The sequence below is a fragment of the Dinoponera quadriceps genome, unplaced genomic scaffold (genome assembly GCF_001313825.1).
Source record: "Dinoponera quadriceps isolate SergipeBrazil2010 unplaced genomic scaffold, ASM131382v1 scaffold278, whole genome shotgun sequence".
Lineage (NCBI taxonomy): Eukaryota > Metazoa > Arthropoda > Insecta > Hymenoptera > Formicidae > Dinoponera > Dinoponera quadriceps.
This window is the reverse complement of record NW_014554664.1, coordinates 648,870-671,889: the sequence shown is the minus strand read 5'-3', so window position 1 is coordinate 671,889 and position 23,020 is coordinate 648,870. Positions and strand designations below refer to the sequence as shown.

At 39.9% G+C, this 23,020-nt stretch overlaps 2 protein-coding genes across 6 annotated transcripts; both read left to right on the top strand.

Moving 5' to 3' along the window:
- The first annotated feature begins 63 nt into the window (after positions 1-63).
- Positions 64-7,272, top strand: LOC106740651 (prosaposin). Of its 2 annotated transcripts, none has more exons than XM_014611904.1 (14): positions 64-292; positions 1,933-2,038; positions 2,329-2,692; positions 2,850-3,158; positions 3,235-3,423; positions 3,506-3,622; positions 3,730-3,987; positions 4,504-4,635; positions 4,703-4,870; positions 4,954-5,173; positions 5,293-5,607; positions 6,140-6,279; positions 6,365-6,592; positions 6,719-7,272. In XM_014611904.1, exons 1-14 carry the CDS (start codon positions 253-255, stop codon positions 6,764-6,766), a joined length of 2,634 nt encoding a protein of 877 aa, XP_014467390.1. In that variant the 5' UTR covers positions 64-252; the 3' UTR covers positions 6,767-7,272. The 2 variants fall into 2 exon arrangements, with proteins under 2 accessions (XP_014467390.1, XP_014467391.1); XM_014611905.1 differs by having other exon boundaries at positions 65-292; positions 6,365-6,494.
- Positions 7,273-9,453: 2,181 nt separating this feature from the next.
- LOC106740645 (serine/arginine repetitive matrix protein 1) lies at positions 9,454-21,519 on the top strand. Of its 4 annotated transcripts, XM_014611891.1 has the most exons (16): positions 9,454-9,741; positions 10,287-10,376; positions 11,382-11,504; positions 13,541-13,711; positions 14,790-14,953; positions 15,442-15,636; positions 16,089-16,889; positions 17,495-17,632; positions 17,719-18,225; positions 18,419-18,638; positions 19,200-19,288; positions 19,377-19,615; positions 19,698-19,859; positions 19,940-20,436; positions 20,538-20,654; positions 21,392-21,519. In XM_014611891.1, exons 1-16 carry the CDS (start codon positions 9,730-9,732, stop codon positions 21,392-21,394), a joined length of 3,528 nt encoding a protein of 1,175 aa, XP_014467377.1. In that variant the 5' UTR covers positions 9,454-9,729; the 3' UTR covers positions 21,395-21,519. The 4 variants fall into 4 exon arrangements, with proteins under 4 accessions (XP_014467377.1, XP_014467379.1, XP_014467376.1 ...); XM_014611893.1 differs by having other exon boundaries at positions 9,455-9,741; positions 17,719-17,895; positions 20,538-21,519; XM_014611890.1 differs by having other exon boundaries at positions 9,455-9,741; positions 20,538-21,519.
- Positions 21,520-23,020: the final 1,501 nt, after the last annotated feature.

Below are 23,020 nucleotides of genomic sequence, written 5' to 3'. Positions count from 1 at the left end.
GCGCGCATGCGCGGAGTGCCGGGCGCATATAGCAACACACGTTTCTGGTGGTAACGGCGGACGTCGTCGACGAGTCATCGTTAGTGCCGATGAGATTGTCGGTGTGTCGGTCGTTCTTGTAGTTGCCGCTGTTTTCCACTAACCGTGCGCGCAGAAGAATCATCCAATATCTTTTCAGGCGTCGAGTCGTCGCGTGTCATCGTTGTATCGAGCGAGTACTCGGCAAGCGAATCGAGCAATCGCGAGAACACGATGAAGGAGCTTCTGCTCGCGCTCAGCGCGCTTCTGGCTGGTGAGTTGCTTTTCGTGACACAACTGATACGTCGATAATCATCGCGGTCGGATGTTCCCTTTGTTCGGCTGCGATGATCTTGTTTCGCTCGGCGATACGTCAATCTGCGTGTGTATTCTACGTAGACAACGTTCTTTCCTTTGTTTTTTTTTTTATTTTTTTTCTTTTTATTGCGCACTTCCTGCCATAACGTTCGCATTGGCAGCCGTGCGCGCGCACGCGTGTTCTTATTTCATTTTTTCCTATCTCTGTTTTATAAACACGATATTGCCGGAGCTAAACCGAGCGATAACATTTGCATGTGTGTAATATTTGTACGGACTCGGACTTCATCGATCTTCCTCTTCCTCCTCCTCGTCTCTAATTACGCGATGTAACCCCGGATCGCGTTCTTCCGTCTCTTTTGTTCACTCGCTCGCTCGCTTGCTCTCCTCTTCCGTCGTGCTGCGTGATGTATCGTCTCTCTCTCTCTATCTCTTGCGTTGCCGGCTAATCACGTTTCCATTACTCACTGCGACGGAATTCTAGTTCCTAGGACGAATAAGGTGATTCAGTCGATTGGAGAGTACAAATTGGAGGGTTCGATTTAGGTTAAATATTATTGTGAAAATATGCGGTCGTGTTAATAACGTCGCGATGACGTCGCGCGTACTTATCACTTAGCGCGATAATCGTGTTTTCTCGGAGAAACATTCCGTTTCGGCATGTCTTACATTATCAAGTTACTCATGCATTCCACGGATACAGTGATAGTGTATCACCATATGACGAGAGACGTCGAAGAGACGTTTGATTCTTTTGTATTTTACATGTCCTCTAGCTGACTAAGAGTCATCAATGGTCCATCTTGTGAAATTTTAGTTAACTTATAGTAAACTTATAGTTAAATTATAGTAAACAATAAACATTAAAAGAAAACGTTTCTGTACTTATATCTCATGCTATTTTTCTACACACACACACACACACACACACATCTTTATCATAAATATGCCTTGAAGTTTGATCATCTGTTCAGATTTACTCTAGATCTATTCTTTATAGCTGTACTGTATTGAGTTGTATTGTCTATATTTAAAATTAAATAGATACATATGTGACATTCCATGAAAGAAAGAAGAGAATAAGAAGATTGTGTTAATTCAGAAAGTATAGCGCTATATAGAATACTTGCACAGAGAATATATTTTTATTGCAAAGCTCTAAAAGTTGTTAGTCCTTATCTACAATAAATGTTTAAGCTTCAAGCGTTAAGAAATTGAGCAATCAATCGAATGTGAGGAGAATAATCGATGGTGATTGTTCAATTTCTTAAAGTTTAGGGCTTAAAGAACCTATTGTAGACTGGGACTTATCAAGAAAAAGAAACAAAAGATAACATGTATTATGATATGAAACGAGTTCATTCTAATTCAATTTAAGTGATACAAGTTAAAAAATCATATAAAACTGTCACAATATGGAATATGTTGATTGCATTATAAATTACTATTGCTATTGTGGGAGGCTGATGATCAGAAGAATTATAATTATATAATCAAAAGAATATTATTATGCACAACACGCTTTACAACTCTAAATTTTTATGATATATATATATATAGCTGAACATTATGGAAATATACTTTGTTTATTTTCAGTATCTACAGCTAGTGTAATTATAACAGCTGAACAACAAGATCATCGGCCTAATTTGGGCACAGAGGAGTGCACATGGGGTCCAACTTATTGGTGCGAGAATCTAAAGTAAGTTAAGTTATTATTTCGTAATGTAAGTTATATTTGTATTGTATTGTAAGTTATATTGAAAGAAACCGAGCAAAGAATTGAAATTGGCTTTCAATATTAATATTAATATATCCAGTGATACCTGGGTCTAGCTTTTGAATTTGAAAAATACACCTCATTACATATTTATAATATATGAGACTACCGAAATGTAAATTGCGAAGTTTACATGGCGCAATATCAAACGGGTTTGGTTAAATTCCAATAGCATTATTAGTTATAATGTTGATCGTGAATATTAATAACAGAACGGCCAAGGGATGCAACGCTGTCAAACATTGCGTCGAACGATATTGGGAAAAGATGGAAGTCCCGGAGGATACCGACAACGTGTGCGGGATTTGCAAAGAAATGGTGCAACAAGCGCGGGATCAGTTAGAGAGTAATCAGACTCAGCAAGACTTGAAGGATGTTTTCGAGGGCAGTTGTAAACTGATTCACATCAAACCGATTGTCGACGAATGCATCAAGATCGTGGATGAATTCGTTCCTGAACTTGTGGAGACGCTAGCGTCTCAGATGAATCCGTCTGTAGTTTGTTCCGTCGCGGGTCTCTGCAACAACGCGCACATCGACAAATTGCTCGCGGAACATCAGGCGATGCTATCGAAGGTAATGATTGATTACCTAAAGATTACCAAGTGCGCATTCCTTAAAAGTCCTCCCTCCTTCTAATATCGCAACAATACATTCATGCTATATTTAATATTGTCTCTGTATAATTGATAATTACGACTGTTGATCAAAGAATATGTGTTTTATTTTTTAGAAGGACACAACCAAGTCGATTTTATTGAAGAATGATGAACTTGAACCAGATGAATGTACTAAATGTTACACGATAACGAAGCATATGGAAAATAAAATGCAACATACGTCACGAGACACGATGTTTTTGCGGATGTTACACATTTGCGGCGAATTTGATTCTTTTTCGGACGCCTGTGCTAATATCATCATATCGAATTTTGACAACATTTACGAACATATACGGAAGAATTTTAACGCAGACAACATATGTCATCTATCAGGACAATGCAGCGGCAAATATCACAAACACGAGGATGATACTGATGCGGTATTTTAAGTTTTAATTTTAATTTTCTATCGAGCTGAAAATGATCAGGTTGAAATATGTGCTATGATAATTATAGATTCCAAAAGTAGAGATAACACCGTTGTCGAGTGTAGGCATGGTAGAAGTTGACGATGACCTACCATGCAAGCTGTGCGAGCAACTTGTGGGTCACCTGAAGGATCTTCTGGTTGCGAATACGACGGAGATAGAATTTAAACATGTTCTCTTGGGCCTTTGCAGGCAGACAAAATCTTTTGCCGACGAGGTTTGTGATTTCAACAAGAATCATACATCATGTATTACATCTATGTATGCAAGTCGTAACAAAGAATTATTTCTTTTTATAGTGTGGGGCCATAGTCAGTCAGTATTACTCAGAAATTTACGAGTATCTTACTAAAGGACTAAATAGCAACATTATCTGTCATATGACCGGAGTTTGTCCTTCTCCAGACAAAATGCCGGTGAGGATATATTTTATTGAATTTCCTAAATAATACAATACGCGTCTTTTACGGGTAGTAATGGTAGAAGTCGAATAAATTTCATACATTGTATCCTGTGATTGCAGGGACCAATTTGGCCTCTGGTCTCAGAAGAATCCGCACGAATAGGATTAAATATAATGAATAATAATCAACATGAGAGGGAAGTTGCTATTGGTCATGAACGCCCGAAATCGGAGGCCGAAGAGATGCAATTGCCACTTGAGAGACTAATGCCATTTCCTCTGCTGCAACCTGAAAGTATAGAAGGAAAGGAAGCGTGTGCATTGTGCGAATATTTGTTGCACTATATACAAGATACTATTTCGAGTCCTACCAATGAGGTAATATAATTTAAATAAAGAATATTTAAAAATTAATTATAGAAAGTTATAATAATTAAAATATAAAATAAAATTAATAGGATTAAATGAATTAAAAATACATTTGTAATAAGGACAAAATTAATTCAAAATGAAATATTTATATTTTCCAACGATATATACAGAGCGGTCCATTTTAAATTATCTATATTTTGCCAAAAGCATTAATTTTACAAAAAAAAAGTTCTAGACCAAAGGTACAGGGTTTCATAAAAAGGGGACATAAAATGGATAGTAATATTATTATTATTGTCATTAAAATATTTTTTCTAAAAGTTTGACTTTAATTTTTTATTTTAATGACAATAATGGTTCTATTTTGTGCTTTCCCTGAAACTGCAACTTTTATTTCGAACTTTTTTTTTTCGTAAAATCAACATCTTCGACAAAATAAAAACGGATTATTTAAAATAGACCTCCCTCCATATAAGTACATATAAAGAAATGTACTTACAAATGTATATATTAAATTTTCAGGAGAAGGTGAAACAAGTCCTTGGAAAAATATGCCGAAAGTTACCTAGCATTGGGAACAAGTGCCAAGAATTTGTAGATACTTACGGAGACGCGATTGTGGCCATACTAGTTCAAGAAATCGATCCTGCACAGGTAAATGCATTTTTCACATTTGAATATAAAGTCGATGAAACGTAATTTAACTGTACGATCATTTAAGGTATGCCCAATGTTACACGTTTGCCCGTCGAGAGAATTATTGCAAATGTGGGCGCAGATCCCTAAGGGATTCCTCCTTCGCGAGAAGGTAGAGGATAAACCAAGTTGTCCGCTTTGTCTACTGGCAGTGACGCAAATTTACAATGCCATCAAGGATAACAAAACCGAGGTACTAATCTACTGCTGATCATGTTTGTGACAATTCAAGTGCGTGCCTGTACAATTCGTTCATATGTGGTGCTTGCGTTACAGGCTACTATCGAGGCTGAATTGGATAAACTGTGTAAGCACTTACCAAACAGTCTGACTGACCAGTGCTACGATTTCGTGAAATCATACAGCAAGGAACTCGTAGATATGTTGCTCGCAGATTTGACACCTCAAGAAGTATGTGTCTACCTTAAATTGTGTGATGCGACCAAAGACGCTGGTCCAAAGCCAGTTTCTCTCATGGAGAACGATGGGGAGATTCGTGAGTCATTCTCATCAAGTTTTCATGAACAACGCGTAGTGCAACACGACGCCACACCGATAAATCAGCTATGAAGATATTTTTGTGAGAAATGATTTTATTTTTTTTTTACATTTCAGTAACTAATGAGATACCCGACTATCCGCTAACCCTCGCAAAACCAAAGAATGTAATAGATAACGGATTGTGCGTAGTTTGTGAGTACGCAATGCAATATATTGATCAAGTGATTGGTAAGGAAAAGAATCGAGAAAAAATCGAGAAGATGGTGCATGGTGTATGCAATCACTTGCCAAAGTCGCTTGCCTCGGAGTGCAATCAGTTTGTGGATAAGTACGCTGACGTTGTGATAACTATCCTCTCACAGGATGTCAGCCCTAAAGAAGTCTGTGTCATGATTGGCCTTTGTAAGAACAGCTTGCCGCATGTTAGAGGTATATTGACTTTAAGAAGTATCCGATTATATAATTAATATATAATTACTATTATATATGACCGATACCGTATAATTAATGCTATAACATTTATACAATTGCTACTATAATATTATAATATATAATTAATATACAATTAACATATCTGCACGTGACGCGAATAAAGTTGTTTTCACTTGAGAATCAGGATGATATATTTAGTGTTTGCTATGTGTCCAGAATATGGCCGCAAATATATAAAGAGCGTAAACAATTATAAGGAAAATCAATGTACAAGGATATGTATATACATAGAGTGAGAGAATCAGAAAATGGTTATCGAATCTCTTACCCTCTTTTCTACCCTTTTCTACCTAGAATATTCGCTCGCGCTGCCAGCATAACAAACGACTGACCGATCTCTTACGAGAGATCGCCGACATCACACATGTATAATGGCGATAATTTTTCATTCCACACCCGCGAAAATAATTAAGTCTGTTTGTACATTATTACATAAAGAAATGCCTGACCCGTTCATCTGTTTTCGCAGAATCTATAGTGGGATGTGCTCTATGTCGAGCGGTTGTATCGCAGATTGATCATGACTTGGGCGACCCAAAGGTCGACGCTAAAATCGAGGATGCCGTTCTCAATGTGTGCAAACGCCTACTACCGCACCAGTACTCTATGGTAATACATTGTCATTTCGTGATTTTCACCGAAAAGCCATCGTTTCGTAAGAACTTGTCTCGAGTTAAACTTCAAATTTGTGCAGTGTAACACGATGGTGAAAACTTATGGACCGAGTATGATCAATATGCTGAAGAACCATGTAGACAGTGAGGAGATATGCGACAAGATCGCTTTGTGCATTAGGGATGAGTACGTCGTGGCGTCGTTAAATGGTAATTCACGCGTGTTACGATCGATCGATGGGCTCAAAATGTGTACATGGGGCAAAACATTCATATGCTCAAACGAGGATGTAGCTAAGCTTTGTAACGTAAGTGCATCAATGCACAAGATTTCATTAGAGATCGATCGATCGATCAATCAATCAACCAATGAATAAATCATTCAGCGGGATCGCGCTAATTTTGAATTATTCCTTTCTTTTCTTTTTAATCAGGTTATGAAGCAGTGCGAAATTTATCTTAAGAGCGACGAGGTCGCGTAAATCGCATGTGTCGCGCGAGTGAAAACAGCTGTAAATCGGAAGAGAAGCCATCAACAGTGAGAACGGAGAATGACGTACTGTTCCCAACTGGAAGTTGGGTATTTTATTGAAGATTCTAACCGTAGCGACTAGATCGTATCTCACGTTATATCATTATAAGGGTGATTTGTATAATCCTTTGTTGTATCAGAGTAACATCGACTTGTGTCGACGCATTAAATGTCGCGCAGTCTTCCTCGCAGCAAATATTGCGCTTGGTACGCATACGTTTAAATTGACGCTACACAAAGTTTTTAATTATTATTAGCATTCTGCAGGAAATACCTTTTCTTCCACTATGTAAAATAGGAGAAAGAGACAACATCGCAATATTAAGAAGACATTAAAATTGTATATATAGTTTTCTCTTTTTCTTCAAATATATTCCAGGAATAGAGATCTGTTGTATCATCTCGAGTTCAACTGTGATAATGGTATAATAAAGAATATAAAAACTACCGCTGTAATCGCTTTGTGTAAATTGTATAATCCTAAATATATGATTAAAAAGCAATTTGTATTTGTTTAATAAAAATATTTTCGAAGTATTCTAAGTAGAAGAGACACTAGAATCATTTCTCTGATTTTTTCACTCTATTTATATACGTATTTGTATATATTAACACATATTTATTTATTCCTTTATGTTTTACATTTTATCGATATTTTATAAATAACATTACAGACACATAGCGAATGCTAAATAATATGTGTATTCTATGCCATATGAGAAGAAAGATAATATGATCAAGCAAATGTTTTAATAGGAACGTAATATTGTTTGTTTTTTCGCCATCCAAGCTTATCTGTGACATTTGCCTTAACGATGTTCGTAGTCCGTTTAATCACCGAATTCAAATCAGAGTATCAACATTTCCCGAAATCTACATATATGAATATTATACTAATATCTTCCAAACAGTCGCCGAACACATCTACGTTGCGCATATATTATTCTTTTACATTCGTTTGATGCATTAATATTGAATTACTATTCAGAAAAAAAGGAACTTGAAACGTCTGTTGGACAGACATTATTATTATGTGAATAATAGCGAAAACAATGGGAAATATAATGACTTATTTTTAATTAAATTACGTAGTTAAAAATGGATGATAATGCGGGTATATTCACAATTTATCGCAAGTATGTGCACTACTAGATTTACTTTTACAACCTGTTTGGTACGAAGTAAATGAATATAAATCTCTCAGATCATACGGAGACGATGAAAATGATCTGTTTTATCGTAATCGTATTTTAATCATCTATCGGAACTTATCCGATCTTACATACATGTAGTAGAGTATAGCGAATATCCATTCCAATCTTGGAGCAAGATTGGTAGTTGGTCCCATCTCTGAAAATATTGCACGCAAGTAAGCTACGCTGACTCTTTTGGAAAATGATTTGTGAATGTTTTAATAAAACATGATTTGAAAAAAAAAAAAGAAAAACATTAATGCAAGTATCATTCCTTTTTCCTGAGAGAGAATTATTATTGCTTCAACATGTATCGAGTAGAATGATAACGGTAGCATAATCTTGTACTTATTTGTTATCGCGTGAAATACAATATAACCGAATACTTGGTGTTCTACTCTCTCCTATTTTTATTCACATTTATAAATGTGAATAATAATATATGCGCAACGTAGATGTGTTCGGCGACTGTTTGGAAGATATTAGTATAATATTCATATATGTAGATTTCGGGATAGATTTCGGGTTTTATAAACATTTCGTTTTTCATTTTACGGAACGAGTTTACCTATACGGCACATAAACGTTGAGTAAACTTGTCTCGGAAACTTTGCATCGGTTATAAGGTTTATACCTGCGATGTGAAAACCTAGAATGTGAACTACCCCACCAGCGAGCTCGCTGCTACTACCGTATGCAGTTAGGTATGTGTAGGTATGTAGTAAGTATTTGTGTAATCTTGAAGCAGAACATGTAGATAAATGACAAAATTATAGTATCGACGAATCTTCTCTATGGGTAATGGGTAGTGTTGAGTCCTTTCCCTGCTGTGTCTACGAGTGAGTTGAGAGCAATGGTTTCTGTCCACAGGACGCGGCAGCGCTTGCCGCGCGGGAAGAAGCGACGCGGTAGCCAATCAACGTTCTTCCACGAGAGCTAAGAGTTTACTATCCGTTGAATAGGATTTCTGAACGTACTGACTGAGGTTAGAATGGCATGGGAGGGTCCTGTTAAGCCCGTCTCACACTATTGATCAAGATTGAGATTGGATTGAAATTTGACCAATCAGAGCAAGTTTAACTAATCTCAAGTTTGTTGCGATTAAATGTCCTATTAAAAGTTCTATTAACTCAAATTTAGTTTAACCTGCTCTGATTGGTCAAATTTCAATCCAATCTCAATTCTAATCCATAGTGTGACACGGGTTTTAGTTCACTGTGCGATAGCACACATCCACTCATATCGGCCGATGCCTGAGGTCTTTCCGCTGAATCGTTGATTAGAAAATTTTATATAAAATTAGCCAATCACCTATGTGGGTATCGGAGCCCGCCCGAACGGCATTATATTGACCAATCAGGACAGAAAGAACTGAGATTTCTTTAGCATGATTGGTCAGCATGATTAAACGCCACTTTACCATCAGTGTGTATTCCCGAACGCTGCTCCGAACGCATCGAATGGAGTATCTCGTGGTGATCTAACGGCACGACCGCCATATTAGTGCATCGATCCGTTTTGTCGTTTCGTGTACGACTGTTATCATTTCGTGGACGACTGTTACGAAAGTTCGGAGATACTGTTTGAGTATTACTGTGTATTGAGAGTTGGCGGCCGTAATGCAATACGTTTGTTTCTCGTGGTAGAGAACAAATTGTCGTCTGGCGCGCCGCCGACTGGATATATTTCACTGACTTCCGGACCCTAACACGCTATCTGAATGATGTACACAGTAAGGAGGCCTTAGTATATCATTTTGCTATCAATTCATCACAATTTTTATGTTCCAATAACTTCCATTCTGTACTTCTGTTGAAATAAATATATAATTAATCTCCCGGTAAAAATAATTAAATCAGTTATTAAAATGTTTTTTTGCAACAATTTATGAAATAGTGCAGAAAAATATGATATATTTGCAACATCTTGTTACACAAAAGTATATCCCAATAATTATCAAACACTATGCGTTCGAACCACAGCAAAGTACATGCCGCAGGGAACGTAGTATGAGTAAAAGGTCATGTGATTTCTCTTTTTCTAAGTAGATGACATAATCTTCAATAAATTTAAGACAAGTTTCTTGTCTCAAATAACTTTCGTGACTCCAATAATGGAACAAGCCTTTTAAAGATATAGATGGATAACAAAAGTATCTTTTTGACTAACTTAAGCAATTTTTTCTAATTCAAGGATTAATTGGAAAAATTATAATTTTGTAGTGACCAAGTGAAATTTTCACTGCATTATATTTTTAATTACTCTGTAATTTTTCAGGGGACAACCGCGTCGCAGGATACAAGATTCAGCGACAAGGAGAAAAAGCTTCTGAAACAGATGAAATTTGGAGATTCATTAACCCAGAAGGTATTTTACATTCTTACATGGACAAAAAATGTTATTGAATCAATAGAATTTTTAATAGCACATTTAATCGCAGCAAATCTTGATTCAGTAATAATATTACTGAAACTAATATATCATATATTGTTTGAATAGGTCAAGTATTAGCTCCAATGATATTGCTATTGAATTAAAAATTTGCATCAATTAAATGTACTACTGGAGATCCTACTGATTCAATAGCGTTTTTTTTCCATGTGCTTTTCCAAGGCTCAAGTCTGAATTCTCAACGTATATATTTTACCGCTTTTATTTAAATAATATTCTTGTAGATAGTTGGTAAAAATAATACTAAAATAATTTCTAATCTTCAAGTAAGCAATACTGGATCTCCTTTTTCACTTAACTAGGTTGCACCTTTCGCACTTCAAATGAAATATGTGACTTAGCATTGAAGGAAAAAGAAATAAAGTTCCAGTGCAGCAGTTCTGGTTCGGTTAAAAAGAAAGTTTATTGTCATTTTTAAACAGGTGATGATTTCTGTTGAAACTCACTTATCATTCAGATATATGAGGACGTGGGAGTTAATGTATTAAATACAAGATCGGGCCATAAATATGAGCCTTATGCATCATTTTATACATAATAAATTACTAAATAAACTGAAGTTTTTTTTTTATAAAATCTTGTTAATCTTTTTGGTTCGAATATGGACTTTAATCAATGCCAGAAGCTTATGTAAAACCATGCATTGCTTTAGTTGACAAGTGAAATCAGCATATATTTTTCTCACTCAGTTATTAATTTTTGCATAGTAGTAATTAATTGGGAGATGTAATGCATACAAATGTTTCGCACAAACAGCAAATGTTCTTGCGTTTATCGTTCTCAGTCACTGGATAATTCTATGCAGCAAGTAGTTGACATATTGAGAAAGTTTCTCTTTAATGGTCGTTTCATTCGAATAAAGCTCAGACAGTTTATGTAACATTCTTTTGTGATTTTGTGATGCAAATAATTGCCTCACAGGTCGACATGAGTAAAGTGAAGCTCGATGTCATCAAGCCATGGATCACCACGAAGATCACGCAGATTCTGGGGATGGAAGACGACGTTGTGGTAGAATTTGTATATAATCAGCTCGAGGAGAAGGTAAGGAACGCATTGCACTTAATCGAAACGAAACTAGGCAATTCGATTAGAGATAGACTTAGCGGAATAACTCGAGAAAATCAGTAATGTCAGATGCGTTTTTCACTTGGCTTTTTCCCCTCATCATATAGGAAATCGATATATATGCATTATTTCAGCACGATGTTTTTTTTAGAAGTCGCAAGCAAGTCACTATCCAAACTCCGCACACGACAGTGCCGAGTTTGAGTAACGCAAAGCAATGAGGCAGAACATTCTCTCTTAGCTGTACTTGCCGCATTGTTTTCTCTTTTTTCTTTTTTATTATTTTTTTTCTCAATTTCCATAAGTTTCATCGTTCCCACGTATCCTCGTTTTCGATCGGTCCACATATCTCCCCTCTCTCTCTTTCCCACGTTCGAGCGTATCCACTTTCGACAAAAGAAAAAGAAAAAAAAAAAAGAAACGAAAAAGAGAAAAGAAAAGAGGAAAGAAAAAAAAAAGAAAAGAGAAACAAAAAAAAACTGATCTGTAGCTGATCCTGCAATAACGATAACCGTACAAATCGATTTTTATCACATCTGTTTGAATTCCCCCGTTAGTATAAGTAGAGACCGTTGGTGGGGCTCAACCCTATTGTCCAAATGGCATTCGGGTGTGCTTCTCTCTACATCCGATTGGCCGCCTTTCTATCATCCGTCAACCCTAGCGTCAGCTGGTGGCAGTCGGTATCTCAGCGTCACCTTAGAACCGCCGACAAATCTTCAGCTTCAGCAGCTACGGTGGTGGCAACACACTGTCGACATGCCGTCGTCGTGGGATTGGCTGCAGCGTCCTCACCGAGACCCGATACCTCCGTGTGCGTTCCTGCTTACCTGCCTCTCGCGTCTTTTGCCGCGAGCCTGCCCTGCAGGAGGAATGCTCCACGTTGCTGTCCGCTATCGACCGGTTACCCTGGCATCTCGTCGTCGGACACCATCGTGCCTCTTGGTCGTCGTACCCTCGCTACCTCGACGTGGAGGTGGTGAGCAGTCAGCGTGATGAGCACCACGTCGGAAGCTCGGCGGCAGCTTCCGCTTGCTCGGGGATGACAGCATCGGCACCGGTCGACTCATCCGAGGCGTCTCGCGTCTATTTCGGAAGGTCCACGAGCCACGCTCTCGGAGACACTCCCTCGAGGACACATTCTCGGGTCTCGCCGCGCGCTGAAGAGTGAAGCGGCCTCAGCCGGAAGGACCCCCCGGTAGTTACCGCCTCTGCGAAGCTTCGGTTCGCGACGGACCTCGATATTCTGGACATGCATACCGACACCATGTCGACGGCGTGTCGCGTCGACCGGCGTGAGATTCAGGCGAACACGGCGCCGGAGGTATCCCTACACGGTTTGACTCTTTGTCAATACCACAGGTTGGTGAAAAGGTGATCCTTTTATACCACATTATTTCTCCGACTTTCAGCCCACGGGAGCAGCTCACGCCACGGATACTTGATGTTACGCTTCCCTATCGTTTCAGCGTAATCAGAGACAGACAGGCAGAAAGAAAGAGACACACACATATATACATATATATATATATATATATACACACGTGTATGCCTTGGCAGTGTGAATATGTTGAATATAAGCCTCGCCTGAGAGAGGAGAGTGCGACGAGGTATAATCGAGGTGCATTTTGCGCCACCCGAGCGTTTTTTCATGTCGATGAATTTAATTGTCCTTTCTCTTCAGCATGTAAACCCCTTATAACGCAGGTACGGGAGGTGCGCAAGCGGCCTCGGAGGCGGCGGTGGTAAGGCATGCTTAGCGATAACAGAATAAATAAATCTGCTTTTTCGAGGGGGAAAAGCAGTTCGTAGCAAAATTGTATTTAGGGATACGAATACTGATTGTTCTTTGGTCGAGATTCCGAAATGGAACTTTAACGCAGTATTCTTTCTCTTTGTGATCTTTTTTGTTTGCTTTCTTACCGTGGACAGTCCGTTAGACGCACCGAAAAACTTACCTTCACGTGTCGCTATGCGCGGAGAATTAAATTCGCACGCTATGTGTTTTGCAGTTCCCCGATCCCCGAAAGATGCAGATCAACCTTACAGGCTTCCTGAACGGGAGAAATGCCCGTTCGTTCATGGGCGAACTGTGGGACCTCCTGGTCTCCGCTCAGGAAAGCGTCACGGGCATTCCTGAGGCTTTCTTGCAGCAAAAGAAAGATCAGATCAAGAAGCGTTTGGTAATTATCGATTTTCGTCTCTACGACGTGAATTAATGTATGAAGACTCGTACGTGTAATGTAATAAGATGTTTCGATAAAACTCTTATTTAAGGGGATGCCAAATTTGCAAATTTTTCTGGCAAAATTCTCTTCTATAAAGTTTTCTTCTATAAAAATCCTCTTTCTATAAAGTCTACGTTACATTGGCTGTATAACATTACAAATACTCTTACACAATGAAAGTACGCGCAAAAATGAATCGAAGCATTACTCAATATATGACGTAAACGATTAAAAATATCAACATTGATATTTTTAGCTGCCAGCGTAAACATTTACCTGTTGCGAAAAACCTGCAGCTGGTACATACCGAATGTGTCGATGCTGCAGTCGAGAAAATCTCGAAGAACATTATATATTTTCAATTAAATTCGGAGGTCTAAAAAGATACCAAAAGATTGCAAAATAGTTCTTATATATTTTAGTTAGATTTTCGGTTAGATATAATAAAACAGAGCAATGCATGCTCAGCGCATTTACATTTATGTCGCACTTATGTTTAAGTAAGATCTACATGCACAAAAAGATATAAAAAAATTAATGTAATCGTGTTAGTATTTATGTAACATAATATTTTGAGGATTTCCTTTATGTTATCGACGTTTATCAAGTTTGTCATCGTCTTTGGCATTCCTTTAATAAGTCAAAACTTGTTGGATATATGGATGGAGATTGTTAGAAAAACTAGTAATTTTCTGGCCTGGTAAATATTATAAAAGACTATTGAAACTTGAGATAAATTTGCTGTTAAATGCGACTATTCAGCTTTATAACATTTCGTGTGTCTTTCGAATAATTCATACGCGGATTTCCGACCGTGGTGAAATTTTGCCGCATTGTTGCCGTATCTCGTGAAGTACTTCAAAAGTAAAAGAACAATTGAATCGCTATATCTTGACATTCAGTGGGACATTCAATGTATCCAAATGGATCAGATCAATTGTATTTATATTTAGTTGTACTTGGTTACAAAAAAAAACCCCCGATATTTTGTACAAGAAGTAGGCTTACGTTATGTTGTAACATATTGAATTAGGAAGAGCAAGAGAAGCTTCAAGCATCGCTGGCGGAGAAGGAGAAGGAGAAGGAGCGCGAAAAAGAGAAAGATGACGCCGAGAATAAAGTGAAGAAGGACGAGAAAGATCGTGGCTCGTCGAAGGAGCGTAGGAGGGATCGAAGTCGAGATCGTGACCGAGAAAGGTATTGTCATTGGGACAATCATTTTTCACTTAGACGTAAAAACAATTTTCAACCTTGTGCCCGACCGTTAACCTAAACAGCACAAATTTCGAAAAGATGTTTTAAAGACATTCTATTTTTTTTTTTAGAACTCTTTAGGAAGTTCGTGTTGTCTGGGAAGTACTATGCCGTTACAATTATTATCATATATAAGATGAGGCAATGATTATTGCACTTTGAATATCTTCGAAAATAAAAGTATTTTATTAACGACCGGATGAAGGTGAAAGAAGTTTACATTTGCAGAAAGTGTTTGGATAAATGAGATAAATAAATATTTCTTCTGCTTTCATATTTCATAGATATTCAGGATGATAGATCATTGCTTCGTCCTGTATATTATAAGATTGTATATTGACTACTTAAAATAATAATAATGATGATGCAGTCAGTCCGCAATATATAGTTACATACAAACGCTTACATACAAACCTCTTATCACTTTACAGAAGCAAAAGGAGCAGATCACGGGATCGACACAGGGATCGCGATCGATCAAGCCGCAAGAGGAGGTCCGCTTCTAGATCGCCGAGCAAGAATTCACTGAAAGACAACGGGAAGGATATGCCAGAGGTTAAGATCGAACGGGAAGACTCACCACAACCGGAAAATGCAATACCTTTGATGCCAGTTAAAACGAAGCCGTAAGTAAATCGAATCTTGGTCATTACCGAGATCTGTTGACAGCTTTCTGAGAAAACGTAGACCTCGGTTCGAATGAAACATTGTCATTAAAACTCCTGGCTCCCTGGTCCTTGCTATCTTATTTGATGACGTTATAGGTGAAAAAAGCGCACGGCCAAAATTCTTGCGAGATATATCGAGATGAGAAAATGCGTCTATAAAAACACGATCGATTGAGATTAACATGACGCGCAACCTTCCTCCTATCTCGTGGTTTTGTCAAGTTATACAAGGCCATGCAGAACTATGCACAGGACTAACGGTGCAATAAACAAATGAAATCTTCATGAGACACACACCGAGCCTCGTATCCTGAATGCGCTTACGGCGACATTAGCTAACAATTGAATTCCTCGTTCCGCGTCCCTTTTATTCCACCTGAGCTCTAATGCGTTTCCGCGTGTGTCCGCAGGGAAGCAGCGGTCGCGATATCAAGATTACAGGCGAAATTGATGAGCATCGCCGATGGAAAGAAGAAGAACAACCGCACGCCGTCGCCGGAGTCGGTGGAGAAGTCTGCGAAGAAATCACGATCCAGATCGAAGTCGCCGGCGAGTCGTTCGAAGAAATCCAGATCCAAGTCGCCCAGCCGAGACTCGAAGGCGCGCCGGTCCCGATCGCCCGCCTCGAAGTCCAGACGGTCTCGCTCCAAGTCGAGGTCCCGAAGATCACACTCCAAGTCCAGAAGATCCAAGTCGCACTCACAGGACCGCGCCAAGTCCAGGCGCAGCAAGTCCAAGTCGCCGAGGTCGCGCTCGCGCTCCCGCTCGAAGAAGTCGCGTTCCAAGAGCGACGATCGCAGCAAGACGAGGAAATCGAGATCCGAGTCGAGCGACTCGAGATCCTCCAAGTCCCGCTCGAAGTCGCCGGACAAGCGGAAGGACAATGTCTCGAACCGGAAGCGCGACGGCAGCACGAGCAGCAGCTCGGAATCCGAGGAGGAGAAAGGCGCGAAGGACAAGAACGATTTCGAGATACGAAAGAAAAAGGACGGCGTGCAGGCCAAGCGATCGTATCGGAAGACCAACAAGGACGACAGCGGCAGCGACAGTGACTCCAGTCGCGAGAGGAAATCCGCTCCCAAGAGGAGGAGCCCGTCGCCGCGCAAAGGAGACCGGGGACGCTCCAAGGACAGGGGCAGGTCGCGGGACAGATCGCGGGACAGATCGTCGCGGGATAGATCGCGCGATAGATCGCGCGACCGCAACCGAAGGTAACGTTCGTAGATTCGTATTTCTCCGCCGAAATTGCCGTCTAACTCAACGAGGACGCGCCGTATCGCATCACGCTGCATGCACCGTGTGCACTTGTTGAAGCACGGAATTTCGACGGGAAGAAATCCGCGAGGAAACGTGACTCACGAGTAATTGCTCTCGTTCTGCGAGAACCGCCCGGAAGACGCGGTCTAAAAGTTAACACAGGTGGCTCTGTGTTGTTCGACTTATAAACTCTAATATTTGTATTTTTCAACGCAATTGTACGCGTGATTGCGCGCATTTTTCTCCCCCAGCAGATTTTACATACCGAATGCGCCAATGTTCCAATCAGGAACATTTCATTAGTACAAATCGTTTCGCACCTATTATTTACATAAGACTATTTCTTGTGGAAATTTGACAATTTTCCTTTAGCGAAAGTATCACGTGAGAAATTATCGTTCAGGCTGACTTGTCAACATTTAACATATTTTTGTAGCCAAACTTCGAAATAAAGTTCTGTCAAAGTAATATCAGTTTGAAATTGATCGGAAGAAAAAAAGAAGAAAAAACAAGAAATTATAGACTTATAAATTCGAATATTTGTATCTCTCTTCGTCAGGAGATCATTGGAGCGGGATCGCGACAGGAGACGCGAACGGGAGCGCGAGAGGGAGCGGGAGAGGGAGAGGATGGACCGGTACAGCGGCAGCCGCAGTATGCGGCCACCTTCGGTCCGCAGAGCGCCCAGCAGACGCAGGCAAGTGTTCTCCCGCGTTTTCTCCGGATATTTCCACGTCGCCAGTAGGAAACGAGAGATTGTCACGGAGAATTGTTTCTCGACAGTCCGCCGCGGAGGAGCCCGGCACGATACCGGCGCAGATCACCGAGTCCCGGCGACAGGCGGCGCAGAAGGTCTCTGGACCGCAGAAGACGATCGTCTGAGCGACGCGACCGGCGTCGGTCGCCCGATCGCCGTGACAGCCGACGTCGCTCGCCGGATGGACGGGACCGATCGAGCAGGTACGATAGATCTTCCTCTCGCGACAGATCGAGTAGGCGGGACCGTTCCAGAGACCGGCGGGACAAGGATCGTAGATCTAGATCGAAGAATCATAGATCGGGTTCCAAGGATCAGAGGTCGCCGGTGGATCGTACGAGGGACGGGAAACGGTCCCCCGATCGTGCGAAGGACGCCAAGGATAATAAGGCGAGAGACAAGAAAGCGGATGAGAAAGCTAAAAAACCGGCCGATACAGGATCGCGAAAAGAGTTGCGAAACGGCCGGTCTAAGTCGAGTAGCTCGGAAGGTAGCGAGAGTAGTTCCTCTAGCAATGAGGACGAGTCACTTAGGTGAGTGAAACATCGCTTTGAACACGGTACTTCGTTCTTACACGGGGTTCTCGCGGTCGGTGGATGATTAATAAAACAAAGAATCGACGGACGCGCTCGGTCTCGCCGACTAATCCGTTGCTCGTTGTGCGAGTGAATGAAGGCCCGGGGGCGTTTTTTATGGCGAGTGCGTTTCTTCTCGGTGTGTCGGCAGGAAATCGGCCGAACGTAAGACGTCGCAGGAGAAGCGAGAGCATACCGACGACCCCAAGAAGAAGGAGAAGGAGAAGGCGGTGAAGGAAGTGAAGGAGGAACTTGCCAAACGGCCGGAGAAGGAGCTCAAGAAGATAGAGCCTGTCGTTGTAAAGAAGCCGGAGCCCAGCGTCTCCCCCAAGAAGCTTCAAGCTGCTTCGCTTCCTGTTACAAGACATCGAGTGAGTTTGAAACTAACTTCGGACTGGTCAGTGCTCGTCAGTACGAGTGTAACCTTAAAAGTGCCAAATTACTGACTTCTTTCTGAAAAGTTCGCGACAGAATTACAAATGTGTTGACTTAATGAAAGTACACGCGAGAGCCAATTGGAGCGTCCCTCGATGTGTGACTGGAACGATGAAAAGTTTCCAAATTCACATCTCTAGCTGTAAATATTTACCCGATACGGATACTCGATACATCCTGCAGCTTTTACATTACCGGATGTTTCATATTTTTGTAGCTAAACTACGAGGTAAAATTCTGTCAAAGTAATATGAGCTTGAAATTGATCGAGAAAAGAATTATAATTGTGTTACCATTAAAGAATACAAATAATTGTGTGACCATTTGGTTGCTTAAGGCTCAGTTTATGGAAAGGTCGTTTTCGCTGAAGAAAATTGTTAGATTTTCCTAAAAAATAGCGGGCTTGTGAAGAAAGATAGTTTATATTCCACATATGTTTACATTTGCATATTGTTATAAACAGTCTTATAAAATTCTCATTTCTCTTGATTCTCCAGTTTTCGAAGAGCCTGTCGCGTACACCGTCGCCGTTCAAGAAGACCGAAGATATCGTGGCAGCAGCGGCTAAAATCAAACAAACGATCAAGTATGTTGCAAGTCGTTTACTTTATGTATAGTATGTATTTATGTATAGTATAATCTACTCTCAATAAACGCAATTGTTTTATTTTCAGGGAAGACGTTAAGGATGATTCGCCGAAGATCGGAGAAGCAGGTTTCCCTATTGGAGATGCTTTCCCCTTGAAGAAAGACGACAAATCCTTGAAGTCAACGAAATTAATAACAGAAGACAAGAAGTCTGCTCAGAAACCGTTGGAACCTGCATTATCCAAGAAACCCGTGGAAGTGGCTAAGAAAGCGAAAAGAGAAAAGCGCGACGGTTCCACGGACAGTGAAGACAGCGATGTCGAAGGTAAAATATATATTTCAATCGATCGATAACATGTGAGAAGTGTTAGAGCTCGGTTTTTTGGACGGTCCTTATTTATTTACAGACAAGAGAAAGTCGAGAAAGCTGGAAAAGCCAAGGAAATCCAGAAAAGGATCGACGGACGAAGATAAGTCTGATAAGAGCAAGGCGGAATCCAGTTCGGATTCCGACGATGACAGAAAACATTCGGACAAGAATAAAAAAACTAGAGAGATTGTTAGACCTGGTTAGTGTTTCGCAAATAATTGGCGCGTCTGTGATTTAAAATCGATGTGATTTGTGTTAATTTTCGTTACTCCCCAATAGATTCCTCGACGGACGATCGTAACAAAGATCGAAAGGACAGCAGAAAACGCGAAATTAGCGAGAACGATTCGCGAAAACGCTCGAAGAAGGAGACCGAAGAGGAAATGAAAAAATCAAAAAGACCGCGAAAAGACTCATCCTCGGGCGAGGAGGAGCAGAAAGCCGCCAAGAGGGGGAGGAGCGAAGATGATAGATCGAGATCTCGAAAGTCAAGGAAGGACTCGAGCTCCGACGAGGAGCCCAAGAAGACGAAGAAGAGACGGGATACTTCATCGGATGATGAGAAGTCTCGATCGCGAAAATCGAGGAAAGATTCGACGAGCGAGGACGAATCCAAATCAAAATCAAAGAAATCCAAGCGTGACTCCAGTTCTGAAGACGACGATGTCGCGGACAAGGACGCGAAGAAGAAGAGGAAGGTTGACGACAGTTCGGACGACGAGAAGGTGAAGAAGAAGCGTAAGAAAAAGGCGAAAACCAGCACCAGTGAGTCCGAGGTAATGACGGGACGCACATTTACACAAATTTATTAATCTCCCTCCCTCCCCCCCCCTTTTTTTCATACATTTCGTTCATGGAGTTCGTGCGGTATTTTCAGGAGAGCGAGATCGAGGAGAAGAAGAAGAAGAAGGAGAAGAAGCATAAGAAACATAAGAAGCATAAGAAGCACAGGAAGCACAAGAAGAAGAAGGTTGCCGATTCAGATGAGTCTGACGTAAGTGAAGGTAATACCGAGGAGCTGGAAAAGAAACTTCGGGAAAAAGCGCTAAAGTCGATGAAAAAGGGACACAGCATTGAACGAAGTGATTGAGACATTAATGTGTGACTTCCGAGGATGTGTGTCGGGAAATCGTACATTTGTATCGCGAGATACTCTCGTTGTGTGCTGCAGATACGAACTCTTATTTCGTATCGGTTGGATTGGATTGTTATTCTCTATGCATCACTCAATCCCTTCGTGACAAGGTCGAACGACACTCCTGGTGTTACGATAATTCCTTCTCGCACGCGCGGAGAACATTGCGACTTCACTTTTTTCTCTTTTCTTTTTTCTCTCTCTCTCTCTCTCCCTTTTAAGTTTACACTCTACTTGTCGGAATTACACGACAATTCATTATATCGTATCAGTAAACGGGCATAGTATGCTATTCATACCTGACATTGAAATCGAGATTTTACATTTCCATAGAGTCCGACGAGAATATAGAGTTGATGATGATACGATCCCTTTCGAAGTTCTTAGGTTCCTAAGTACGATTAAGTGGATTGAGGACTCGTATACACGACGATCTGTTTTATCGTTCATTTGTATAAAACTTGGTTCTCGGCCCAGTGTTTAAAGAATAATAAATAACGTAATGGATGATGATATTACAGCAACATTACACAAGCCGCAGAACTATCAAACATCTATCCACGCTCCCGATTGACACGATCATTTCTATTTTACAGTGAACTGCTAATTTCTTCTAGACTTCAGAGTCGCCATACCGAATTTGCATACGTGATGTAGCTTATTTAATAATTCACGTATATTCTCTAGTACTGAAAGGTAAAATACACAGCATTGAGAATTATAATACGTTTTTTTTATTTCTATATGTCTTACAGTGAACGACCTTTTCTTTATATATGTATATGTGTGTGTGTGTGTGTGTGTGTTTATGCCAAGGTTAGGAAGTAACACGTTATTTGAAGTAATGTTATTTTTCGGGGAGTAATGGCGTTATTTTTCTTGGTTAGTAACGATCACAGTAACATTATTATATTTAATATTAATTATGCTGTAGTGTAGCGATAACGAACATAATCGTTACGTTCGCATATGTAAAATATACTTTCATAAGATGGACGGTACCGAAACGGGAAAAGGGAAACCTCAAAACTAAGGGAGTGAAAAAAGTAACGAAAGTTGTGACGATTCGTTATTTCTTGTGTCACGGAACAGATGAGTTATTTTTCAAAATAAGCAACACTATTTACTTTTGAAAGAGCAACTTTTCTAATCACGGATCTTCTGTAGAAACCTATATCAATTAATTAATTATTAAAGAGTCAACAATAAATTTGTAAAATTCATTATATATGAAATTAATTAAAGATATTAAAATCACACACATTCGAAGATTTCCAGACCCGCCGACGTACGTTGCAAATTTGACGGAGGTAGTAGCGTTTCATTAATCATACGAGGAATCGACAAGGACACCGGCTGTTTCTACATTCATAAACGAGAGATTCTGACGACGATGATCGATGGCCGAGAAGCATACCTCCAGTAAACTATCATAACATTGCTCTTGGTTCGATCTCCTCATTCGACTACTGCCGTTCCGATTCTCCTGAAATTAATATAGAGCNCCCCCCCCCCAGAATCCCTCAAATAAGAATCGTATGTAATATAATACGTTTGACTTTGTAATCAAAATTGGCGTCTGATTTGTCACTGAAAATTTTACCTACGAAGAGTGTCTATATATCGGATATAAATCTTGAAAGATTAATATATCACATTTCGAATCTAAGAAACATCAATGCATATGTAATGCATGAATTATTTTTCTCCTTTGTTGATCCTTTTGTGTAGAACTTTCCGAGGATATATATGTATGAGGGGTGTTCTGTGAGAAAACCGACAAATTTCCAGAATGGTTCTCGAGATAATTCTAAATAAAACGGTTCGGATACATCATAGGTTAATTCGATTCCAATTATCGAGATACCGAGAACTTGATTAATATCGTAACAAGCGGAAAAACCACCGGACATTTATAATTTTAGATAAATATTATTTTCATCAGTAATACATCAGTGATATAATGATATTATTTGTATAAAACGTCCGCTTTCATTAACGTCAATTACATTTCTTATATCTCGATAAGCGAGCCGAATCGATCTGTGATATACATGAAATATACTTCTTTGCTTAGGATGACCTTTAGAACACATTCTAGAACTTTGTCGATTTTCTCGCGAAACCACCCTGTGTGCGATCCACGTCTTATTCAGAGATACGCTGTATCATAAAAGAAAAAAGAAAAAAAGATAAAAGTTGGTCAATTCGTTAGAAATTAATCT